The sequence below is a fragment of the Poecilia reticulata genome, linkage group LG11 (genome assembly GCF_000633615.1).
Source record: "Poecilia reticulata strain Guanapo linkage group LG11, Guppy_female_1.0+MT, whole genome shotgun sequence".
NCBI classification, from domain to species: Eukaryota; Metazoa; Chordata; class Actinopteri; order Cyprinodontiformes; family Poeciliidae; genus Poecilia; species Poecilia reticulata.
Window position 1 is genome coordinate 28247491 of NC_024341.1, and position 9811 is coordinate 28257301.

General features: G+C 45.2%; 2 protein-coding genes and 1 long non-coding RNA gene across 4 annotated transcripts in view; 1 reads left to right on the top strand and 2 right to left on the bottom strand.

Annotated features, from left to right (window-relative positions):
• The window catches only part of zc3h12ab (zinc finger CCCH-type containing 12Ab), a 13263-nt gene extending 10832 nt beyond the window's left edge, over nt 1-2431 (bottom strand). Inside the window, exons 1-2 of the mRNA XM_008423000.2 lie at nt 1966-2431; nt 957-1354 (exon numbers count right to left, since the gene is read on the bottom strand). Coding sequence (XP_008421222.2) covers nt 957-1354; nt 1966-2334 — 767 coding nt within the window. The 5' untranslated portion in view covers nt 2335-2431. The remainder of the gene's footprint in view (nt 1-956; nt 1355-1965) is intronic.
• A 2013-nt stretch (nt 2432-4444) lies between these two features.
• smim13 (small integral membrane protein 13) lies at nt 4445-6224 on the top strand. The gene is made up of 2 exons (XM_008423001.2): nt 4445-4868; nt 5669-6224. Exons 1-2 carry the CDS (start codon nt 4793-4795, stop codon nt 5842-5844), a joined length of 252 nt encoding a protein of 83 aa, XP_008421223.1. The 5' UTR covers nt 4445-4792; the 3' UTR covers nt 5845-6224.
• A 693-nt stretch (nt 6225-6917) lies between these two features.
• Nucleotides 6918-9607, bottom strand: LOC103473068 (uncharacterized). Of its 2 annotated transcripts, none has more exons than XR_534970.2 (2): nt 7948-9607; nt 6918-7167 (listed from the first exon to the last, which is right to left on the bottom strand). It is a non-coding gene; the product is annotated as an uncharacterized LOC103473068 (long non-coding RNA). The 2 variants fall into 2 exon arrangements; XR_001777114.1 differs by having other exon boundaries at nt 7665-9607.
• Between the last annotated feature and the right edge of the window lie 204 nt (nt 9608-9811).

Consider the following 9811-nt stretch of genomic DNA (forward strand, 5'->3'; position numbering starts at 1 on the left):
GAACCTCATCAGAACCACATAAGAACCTCATCAGAACCACATCAGAACCTCATCAGAACCACATAAGAACCTCATCAGAACCTCCTGAGAACTTCATCAGAACCTCATCAGAACCTCCTCATAACCTCCTAACCTCATCAGAACCTCATCAGAGCCTCATCAGAACCTCATCAGAACCTCATCAGAACCTCATCAGAACCTCATCAGAACCTCATCAGAACCTCATCAGAACCTCATCAGAGCCTCATCAGAACTTCATCAGAACCTCATCAGAACCTCCTCAGAACCTCATCAGAACCTCATCAGAACCACATCAGAACCTCATCAGAGCCTCATCAGAACCTCATCAGAACCTCATCATGAAGCCCAGGAGGAATCGCTCTGCCTCTGGTTTTCAGCTTCCTGCTGCTGCTTCTGTCCATCAAGTCTCTAAATTGGATTTATGAAAATAAATTTGCTGAATGAAACAGATTTAGAATAAACTCAGTTTTCAGTAAAACGTTTGGCTCAGGCCGGGTTTGAATCGGATCAGAGCCGCTGGGCCCGGTTAGATCGGAGCAGATTCAGGTCTTAGAACGGCCTAGTCAAAGTCAGAAAACTGAAACCCGCAGCCACAGAGGGGCTAAATGCAGCTGCAGGCCACACTTTTCAGATTCCTACTAGTGAGTTTGGAGCTGCAGGGTGTGAAAACTTTTACGGGTTCTGGAAGTTTCCTCCAGAACCTTTTGACTTATTAATGAAAGCAGCCAGAACCAGAACCGGGTCAGAACCAGAACTCTTTGGTTCTGTTTAATCAATCAAAAGGAGGAAAAGTTTCTGATTTTCATGAAGATGAATCATGAGGAGACGAATGAATGAATGAATGAATGAATGAATGAATGAACTTCATTCATTCAGTACTAGAGAGCTACAGAGTGAACTACCTGACCTCTGACCTCTGACCTCCTGGCTCTCACCTCATGGCGACGTTGCTGCCGTCGATCACCACGGCCCTCAGGGCGTCTCTGTCCTCCACGTCCCGGTTCTGGTTCCGGGTCAGCGGGTCGGGGACGGGGACCAGCAGCTCGGGGCCCGGGGCCTCGGCGTCGCCTCGCGGCACCAGGACCGACACGGCGGTCCGTGGGCCGGCTCCGACCCGGACCAGCTCTCCCAGAACCTTGTCGGTGTCGGCGCCGAACTTCCTCTGGACGGCCCGGACCTGAGCCGTGGAGAAGCCCAGCTTATGGAAGAAGTCCAGCTGGGGGTCAGAGGTCATCGTCCCCTCGTCCGGCTGCGTGGCGGTGGTTCTGCTCCACGGCTCGGCAGCTGGAACTGGACCCGCATCGGCTTTCATAACAGAACCGTCATGGCCGACCTGCCGGAAAACAGCTGGTCAGGGTCAGAGGTCAGGGGTCAGGGGTCAATCTGCAGGAAGCAAAACGTCTGTAACGTTTTATCTTCAGTTATTACTGATTATAATCTGATCAGAGATTACAGAGAAAACTGAAGAATAAAATAATGATCAATATTAATAATTAAACTCAGTTTTAATCTTAATTCTGATGTTTGTTCATTTCCTGATGAACTAAAAGGTTTCAGACTTTTAGAGAAGAGAAAAACTCCTTTAATGTTAAACAGCGTCACTGTTTTAAACTGTTTTAAACTGTTTTAAACTGTTTTTTTTATTGTTTTTAATGGTTTTAAACGTTTTTAAATTGTTTTAAACTGTTTTAAATGTGTTGACATGTATTCATTAGTTTTATTTTGTAACCTGGTCGGTGTGCTGCAGGTTTCAGCAGGTCCCTCTTGAAAATGAGATTTAGATCTCAACGGGGTTTAACGGGTTAAATAAAGGAAAAACTTCATCTTATGTTAAATCTGCTGTTAATACTTTAATAATTATTATTAACATTAATTATCATCTTTCCTGCTCATTCGTGACTCCACCTTAACTTTCTGAGGAGTTTCTGGATCTAAAAGTCTCACCAGCTGCCAGCAGTAAAGGTTCCGGTCCGGTTCCGGACAGACAGCGGATAGAAAGTTTCGGTACCGAACCGAACCGGGCCGAACCCGCCGCCTCCAGCTCACCTGCTCCTCAGGTGTGTCTGTCCCTCCAGGTCCGCGTCTCTGTCGGATCTGGGAGGAACGCGGAAGGAGAGCCGCTCTTCTTCTTCTTCTGCGCTGCGCTGCGCAGCAACAGGCGGAGGTCACGTGACGCAGGGGCGGAGCCACAGAAAGCTCCGCGGGGCGTCGGGGGGCCCCTCCCTGTCCGGGGGGGCCCCTCCCTGTCCGGGGGGCCGCTGCCTTAAAACGGAGGAAAAAACAGTTTAGAGCCACAAAAACTACCAGAACCATTCAAAGTTCTCTTCACCAGAACGTTCATTTCTCCTGAACATGAAGAAAATCACAAAACGAACGAACATGTTCAGATAGGCTCAGGAAATATTTTCTAGAAAACAGGTTTGAAAACGCATTAATAATAAAATAATAATAATAATAATAATAATAATAATAATAATAATAATAATAATGAGACATTCTGTACCAGACTGTAGTTTAATCTAATTTCTATCTGAATTCCCTTCATAATGTTTGATTTTCTGTAGTTGTATTATTGGTAACCATGACGACGGTTTCTCTGTGTTTTCCTGTGATTCTTGCTGTTGATTCATCTGATCGAGTCTTTGCTGAAAATCTTCAGAGAAACAGAATCAACGAGTTTTTCTCTGGAACTTCCTGTTTGCAGGTTGTTGGGATTCGCTGAGCTGGAGGAGAAAATTCATCAGATCAATCAGATCAATGTGTTCCGATCAGAACCAATCAAAGCATCTGGTTCCAGATTCACACCGGTTCCACGATCAGGTTCCAGTGAGCAGGTTGCATAACTCAGATTCAGCCTGCGGCACAATTTCACTGCAATATGCAAATTGTGCAGCAGCAGCAGGTCCTGAAATGTGAGAGACGGGAACGAGGCTCAACGTGACGTAGCAGAACGAGGCTCAACGTGACGTAGCAGAACGAGGCTCAACGTGACGTAGCAGAACGAGGCTCAACGTGACGAAGCAGAACGAGGCTCAACGTGACGTAGCAGAACGAGGCTCAACGTGACGAAGCAGAACGAGGCACCGGTCAGATCCCAGCTGACCACTAAAGATTCACAACCAAAACATCTGAACTGAATCCTCAGGTTATAAATTCATGTTTCAGCTGATTTAAAATGAAAAATGGCTCCAATGTTTCCAAAATGAATGAATGAAAGTGGTGAGAGGACACGTCTCTGAGGGCTTCCAGCAGTGATGAAAGAATATTAAATAAAATAACTATAAAGTTTCTGTCTGGTGAAACGAATCAGCTGGAAACTGAATAGTGATAAATATTAAAACTGCTGATCCAACATGGAGGAGAAAGAACCAGCAGGTTGATGGTCGTAACAAACTAAATCTTCTCTGGTCCAGTCAAACCACCATGAAGCTGCAGAGAGTCCAGCAGGAACCGAGCGGTCACTGCGGCCGGCCGCCCCGACTCAGCTGGTATATTAGGATCACAACCAGCCTCCACTTTCCTTCTGCAGGAGAACCTGTTCACAAGCCTTAACAGCTGTAAAATAGTTGTTTACTATCAGAGGCAGGAATCTATGGACAACTGATGCTGCCACAATTTATAATGAATAAATAAACAAGCAGACAGATACATATTATTTAGTTTTTCTGTCCAAGCAGACTTCCTGTATCCTCTCTGCTTCTTTCTGTCCTGCTCTCTTATATTCTCCTTTTCTGTTTTATTTACGTGTCATTACATATGAAATAAACCCAAAGCAATTTCTAATAAAGAAGAAAAACTACGATTAAATAATTAAGAAAACAAGGAAATAAAAATGGCAATTAATTCATTTGGAAATACATTTAAAAAACATTAGAAAATAAAAATGACATCAAATAAACAAATAAATCAAGAAGTAAAACTAAATGAATAATGAGCAAAATGGGGAATATAATTGAAAATTAATTAATTTGGTAATAAATGTATTGGAATGCTGCCTTGCAGCAAGAAGGTTCTGGGTTCGATTCCCGGTCTTTCTGCATGGAGTCTCCATGTTCTCCCTGCATGGTGGGTTTTCTCCAGGTACTCCGGTTTCCTCCCTCAGTCCAGAAACATGACCGTCAGGTTAACTGGTCTGATAAATTCTCCCTAGGTGTGAGTGTGTGTGTATGTGGTTGTGTGTCCTGTTTGTCTCTGTGTTGCCCTGCGACAGACTGGCGACCTGTCCAGGTGACCTGTCCAGGTGACCTGTCCAGGTGACCCCGCCTCTCACCCGGAACGTTAGCTGGAGAGGCATCAGCACCTCCTGACCCACTGAGGGACAAGGGTGTAAGAAAATGGATGGATGGATTGTAATTTGTTATTTCCTCACTTTTTTAAAATGGTAATTATGGCAGGATCAGTCCTCCATAGAATGAGTGAGAATGATGTAACTACAGTACCCAGAAGTCAGCGGGAAGCTGCGCAGCCTCAGTTGACCTCTGCTGGTGTTGTTGTCTAACCGGGTCACAGTTCTGCTCCGTGTCGCTGAATAAAGTTCGGGATCCAGACCCAGCAGCGGAGCTTGGCCCTTCTGAGACCAGCCGGAACCGGTTCGTGTCCGCTCATGGTCCTCCTGGTCCGATCCAGACCGTCTGCGAGGCTCGACTGAGCTAGTCAGCGGGCTAACGAACCCACAGGCCGGCGTGGAGCGTGAGATGACCCGCTGCTGGTGCTCCAGCCCGGGGTCAGCTGAGTGAGAGGGCCGCCGCCGGAGCGCCGAACCCCCGCAGACATGTGGCAGAGCCTCGGCCTCACCCTGCTGGTCATTGTGGCCACGCTGCTCTGCGTGCTGCTGTTCATGCTGTTCGGTGAGCTCACTCTCAGAACCGGCCCGAACCGAGCCCGAACCCCGCAGAAATGTCGGACCGGAGGCTGACCGTCATGGCTGCTGCTTCCGGTTCTCTGATCCGTAAAGCTTGAAATGAGAAAAGAAGCAACAGGAGTTAGCGGGTTCTGGTTCTGGTTCTGGTTCTGGTTCTGGTCCTGATTCTGGCCCTGGTCCTGATTCTGGTTCTGGTCCTGATTCTGGTTCTGAAATCGCTCCAGAACCTAGAGAATCTTTTCTCAGATCCGTCACGCAGCGGAATGTTTCAGACTTTATTTATTTGCCTCTGATGGTTCTGGTTCTCAGAGAATAAAACCCAAAAGTCCAGAACCTCAGAATATTGGATCAGATCAATAATCAGGACAAAACCCAGTGGACCTGAACCAGAACCAGCAAATGACCCAGGTCACTCTCCAGGTTCTGGATCTCCAGGTTAAATGAAAACTTTATTCTGAAAGAGACTTTGGACCTTTCAGAATAAGGTCTGGTCCGGTTCTGAAACGGTTCTGGTTGTTTCTCTGTTTGGTTAAAAGTTTCTGATTTGTCAAGTTGTTGCTGTGTGGCGACAGTAGAGAGGAAAACTCCAACAGAACCAGAACCAGAACCTGGTCCATCACTGATTTTAGTTCATGTTCAGAATACAGGAAACAGGAACGGTTCCGACCCAGATTAGTCCCGTTCCGGGCATCAGATTGGGTCCAGCTGAGGTCAGGAGGTGAACTAAAGGTTCTGGTTCTGGACGGATTGGGTCTGTCAGTCACGGTTCGCTGTCTTCGTCCTCAGGTTGGTACGTCGTGTGGCAGCTCTTCCTGTCCAAGTTCAAGTTCCTGCGGGAACTGGTCGGTGACGCCGGGACGCCGCAGGCCGAGACCCGGCCGTCAGAACCCGAACACCCGGCCACCAGAACCAGGAACCGGACCGCACGCCAAAGAGTCTCCTTCCCGGAGAGCAACTCGTAGCGGGTCGTCGCTCCTCACAGGACGGTTTACAGGAACCAGCCGGTCCAAGGGAAGTCCTGTGAGGACGGTCCGGTCCGGTCCGGTCCGGATGATCCAGCTGCTTCCTGCCGCCAGCTAGGGGGCGGGGCTTCTGAGCGTAGATGACCTCCATGACCTCAAACTGCTAATCGGTTAACGGACCTGGACGTGTCCAACATCATGCTGTTAGAAACCGTCGTCTTCAGGAAGTCACGTGTCTCTCCTGTATCCAATCAGCTGCTGCCAGCTGACCTCATCAGTATTTCATCACTTCCTGCGGCTTTTAATCAGCTTGGGGGGAGGGGCTCTTTATTGAGATGAAACTTTAGTTTAAAGTAAATAAATTAATGCCAAACAGGAAATGAAGCGAGTCTTTTGTGGAAAAGTTCCTAAAAACTATGCTAACACGCCCCCCAGTGGACATTAGCAGCATTACATGGAAAACGGAGTCAGGCTCTGGATTTTAAAACATTTATTCAAGTTTATTATCTGCACAGCATGATTATTTACCGAAAATGTTCTGGTTGGCTACGGATAATAACATTTAAGATATGCAGAGAAAACTAATGACAAATTATCAATCCCAGCATCAATCATTGATTTTTGATCTAATAAAATGTATATCTTCATCAGTTCCATTATATATTTAACTTGGAAAATGACTTAATGCAGCAACCATGTGCAACCTGACAAATTCCCTGTTATGTAAATCATGACGCCTATAAAAATATTTTACCTCAGAGTTCATTTTTGTCTCTACATGCAGACAAAAAGGTATAAATGTTTTATAATTAAATATTGTTTTATAATCCCTTCCATGCTGCCCATCACAACACAGACGCTGTTATAGAAAAACCCCGAAAAAACATTCAGTTTAGATTCTTTATTTCAAACAAGTATAGAAATATATAAACATACAGGAGTACAAACATGTTTTTCAACATAAAAATCCATCATTTCAGCTTTTTATTCCCCACCATTTATTATTCTTCCAGTTTTATATTAAAATACATAATATGATCAGTTTAATGCAGCTTTGTCCATAAACATCTACATCACATTTACATATAAACTTTATTTATACTGTATTTATCCAGATCGTTGGATCAGGTCTGATGTTTCAGCAGGAAGTCAGACCCGATCAGCCGCTGCCAGAGCAGCCGGCCAATCAGAAAGAAGCTCCTCCTGCAGAAAGCCAATCAGCCTGCAGGTGGCGCCGCAGCACAGAACCACAGCAGCTGCATGGAGGAAGAAGAGCCTTACCAGTTCATCCGCCATCATCTCAGCCGACTCCGACACAATCACCTGAGTTAAACAGATTACATGTCAGTTCACCAGCTGAATTTAGAAATAAACATTAAAACTCAGTTTTTTACATCCATCAGATTTAATTATACAGAAGGGAGGAAATTATATCTGATGCCGATTATTATGCTGCACCTTCAATAACTCAGATTTCCATATTTTCGGCCCATCCTGACAATAAATCAGCTTTATAAGAGCTCTGACTGGTTCGACATCTTTTCTCATATCTGAAATATAAAAAACTAATTCAGAACTTTCCTGTCAGGCCGGAAAACCGGTTTGACGAACCGTAAAAGCTGCAGCTCAACAGGAAAACTCCCAACTTCAGAGAAGTGGTGAAATGCGCCCCCTGCAGGCCATCAGCAGAACTACACTGACGGTTCTGAGTGAGTTTGAACCCAGACAGGATAAAGACCCTCCATGTGGTTCTGACCCACCGACAACAGAACATATAAAATGTTTATGATGAAAACAAATTGTTTCTGTTGGAGGCTTACCTAAAACCCTGCCGGGAAAAGCCGCAGCAGGGCCTCAAACTGCCTCACTTCTCTGTAGCAAACCGTGTAGGAAAGGCCAGAACCACGGCAGGTTCAGCCTCGCTGGAAACGGATGCAGCAGTCACTGAAAACCACTAACTGGCGTTTAAAAGCCATCCGTTTACCGCTGAGAACGGCGCCATCTTTACAGGAGACGAGAAGCAACACGCTGCTGATCATGCGTTAAAAACTCCGGATTTCAAATAACATCCACCGAACAAAACCGGTCAGGAACAAAACTCACCTTCCTGCAAACAAGTCAGGTCGTTACAAAGTTCAGATTTAGAACCGCAGATGAGGATGGCAGCGGGTTAACGTCTCACACGCAGCCATGTCTGACCCGTAACTGCAACTGCAGTTGTTGTCTTCTTCTACTTCTTCTTCTACTACTTCTTCTTCTTCTTGAAATTTATAGGCGGTTGGCAAGAAGCGATAGGTGAGCATTACCGCCATCAACCGGTAAGAACAGTGAACCACATGACATAAAATAAAACAGAAAAAAACTAGATCCTATTATACAACTTACACTGCTTAAAAAAATCAAATATAGCCTGATATCCTCTGCTTCCTGAATCCTTTTGCAGTAAATCAACAAAGCCAAACTTCATTTATTACCAAGGCACCTAATTAACTTGTTTCTCTGAATCCAGTAATTCCTGCAATGCAAGATAACATGTCGCACTGTCTCGTTTTCCCGCTCGGATGTTTCCCTACCAGAAATAATGAGCTACTCAGCGCAGTGCGTCTGATCCCAAGTTGTGAATAATTATCTCTTCTCTCCTGTTTCTTCGTGTTCTTCTCATTTGTCCAATTCTCTTTTGGATTTTATGAAACCACCGTCCTTTCCTTTCTTCTACCCATAACGTTTGCCACCTCTTTCACATTTTTTTTTTTATTATTTCCAAAATTGTAAAGTTTTTAATCCATCTAAACATACAACCATTTACACCCATTCTTGTGTGAATAAGGACCAGGAGGCAGGATGAGATGAAACGTTGTTCATCAGTGCGGAGCAGAATGTGGACTGATCAGGAATCAGGTTCATCACAGCGGGTTTCATGTTAGCAACAAGCTAACATGACGTTTTACCGGAACCTGCCTCGCGCCCATTGAGATGTCTGTGTTCACAATACTGCCAACCACCAGGAGGGGGTGCTGTTTCACCCATTACTCAATCCTGCCAACCACCAGGAGGGGGTGCTGTTTCACCCATTACTCAATCCTGCCAACCACCAGGAGGGGGTGCTGTTTCACCCATTACTCAATCCTGCCAACCACCAGGAGGGGGTGCTGTTTCACCCATTACTCAATCCTGCCAACCACCAGGAGGGGGAGCTGTTTCACCCATTACTCAATCCTGCCAACCACCAGGAGGGGGAGCTGTTTCACCCATTACTCAATCCTGCCAACCACCAGGAGGAGGTGCTGTTTCACCCGTTACACAGTGATGACAAGTGGATTTCTATACATTATTATCTATGTTACAGTAGCTCTAAACGTAAAACTGGATCCATTGAACTTCTCCCTCTCCTGAAGCCACTTTAAGACGATACAAGTCTTAGTTTTCATATATTAATCTTCCATTTAGGGCTGTGTAATAATATCGATATTGCGATTTATATCGCAGAAGTTTTATTCCTTCATAGATGAAGAAGAGAGATGGTCGGTTCCGATTGGTTCTGGTCCCAGTAAACAGCTGGTATTGGTTCCGGTCCGGTGTTGGTAGGTTGGAGGTTACACCCAACCAGCCTGCAGCAGGATGAATTGCAGCTCTGCTCACAGTGAGGCTGACCTCTGACCCCTGGTGGGACGTCTGCAGTGGTAGGAAGTAACCAAGTACAAGTACGTCGTTACCGTACTTAAGTACAATTTTCGTGTATCTGTACTTTACTTAAGTAGATTTAATAATGGATACTTTCTACTTTTACTCCACTACATTTTACAGTAAGTATCTGTACTTTCTACTTCACTACTGTTGACATTATGAATGTTTTTGTGCTCTCATTTGTTGTTGTTTTTCTCATTATTGGATTATTGTATGTCACATCACGTGACCTGTCTAATTGAACACACTCGTGTATAATAAAGGGTGTGTCCTTCAAACAACT

What these genes read in the sequence shown, in the direction of transcription:
- smim13 (XM_008423001.2), top strand. Translation starts at nt 4,793, where the DNA reads ATGTGGCAGAGCCTCGGCCTCACCCTGCTGGTCATTGTGGCCACGCTG. An exon ending in GCTGCTGTTCATGCTGTTCG is followed by an intron (nt 4,869 to 5,668) that starts GTGAGCTCACTC and finishes CTTCGTCCTCAG; the next exon opens with GTTGGTACGTCGTGTGGCAG.